Genomic DNA, 722 nt, shown 5'->3' with positions numbered 1-722 from the left:
GAGGCCGGGGGTTCGGTGGGGTGGCTGCCTAGCCCGGGTGGGAGTCCGAGGCCGGGGGTTCGGTGGGGGGAAGCAAGATCCACCGTCTCTGTTCTTACTTCAGCACTAACTGTATTTTTATGTTTCTGACAGTCTCAGTTTTGCACATACATTTTAGATGCGTGATTTGAAGGAGAATGTGGAAACACGACATCATTCCCTTTGAATTTTTTTCAGGACAAAGAGACAAAAACGGGCACATGTGGCTACTGTGGGCTGCAGTTCAGACAGCACCACCGCTAGAGCCATGACACGCGGGGCTCCCACAGCGTCCACCTGAGCGTTTCCACGGGAAGATGAGCGCGGGAGGCTCACCGATTGTGTATGAAGGGTATTCCTCGTGCTGAATAAAGGTATTCCATGTTGCTGTCGTGGCTGAAATGTGTATGTTTGTGTCTTTCATGGGCTGGGCTTTGCGGGTGAAAATCCACATGGGCATGCGAAGACATGAGGGAGGAAGCAGTGTCTGCTCCTGAGTGAGCCTCCTGCGGCCTCCTGCGGCCTCCGCCAGTGAGCCCCAGCCGCCTCCTGCGGCCTCTGCCTGTGAGCCCCAGCCACCTCCTGCGGCCTCCGCGTGTGAGCCCCAGCCGCCCCCTGCGGCCTCCACGTGGGAGCCCCAGCCGCCTCCTGCGGCCTCTGCCTGTGAGCCCCAGCCACCTCCTGCATGTCGTCATGTGCCTTCC

The 722-nt window shown here is 58.9% G+C and overlaps 1 protein-coding gene across 1 annotated transcript in view; it reads left to right on the top strand.

Moving 5' to 3' along the window:
• NDUFS6 (NADH:ubiquinone oxidoreductase subunit S6) overlaps nt 1-420 on the top strand; it is a 13,930-nt gene extending 13,510 nt beyond the window's left edge. Inside the window, exon 4 of the mRNA XM_032279144.1 lies at nt 217-420. Coding sequence (XP_032135035.1) covers nt 217-282 — 66 coding nt within the window. The 3' untranslated portion in view covers nt 283-420. The remainder of the gene's footprint in view (nt 1-216) is intronic.
• Nucleotides 421-722: the final 302 nt, after the last annotated feature.

This window comes from Sapajus apella, unplaced genomic scaffold (assembly GCF_009761245.1).
Source record: "Sapajus apella isolate SASKATOON/1434 unplaced genomic scaffold, GSC_monkey_1.0 scaffold11, whole genome shotgun sequence".
Lineage (NCBI taxonomy): Eukaryota > Metazoa > Chordata > Mammalia > Primates > Cebidae > Sapajus > Sapajus apella.
The sequence above is the reverse complement of the archived record's forward strand: the minus strand, read 5'-3'. Positions and strand labels throughout refer to the sequence as shown.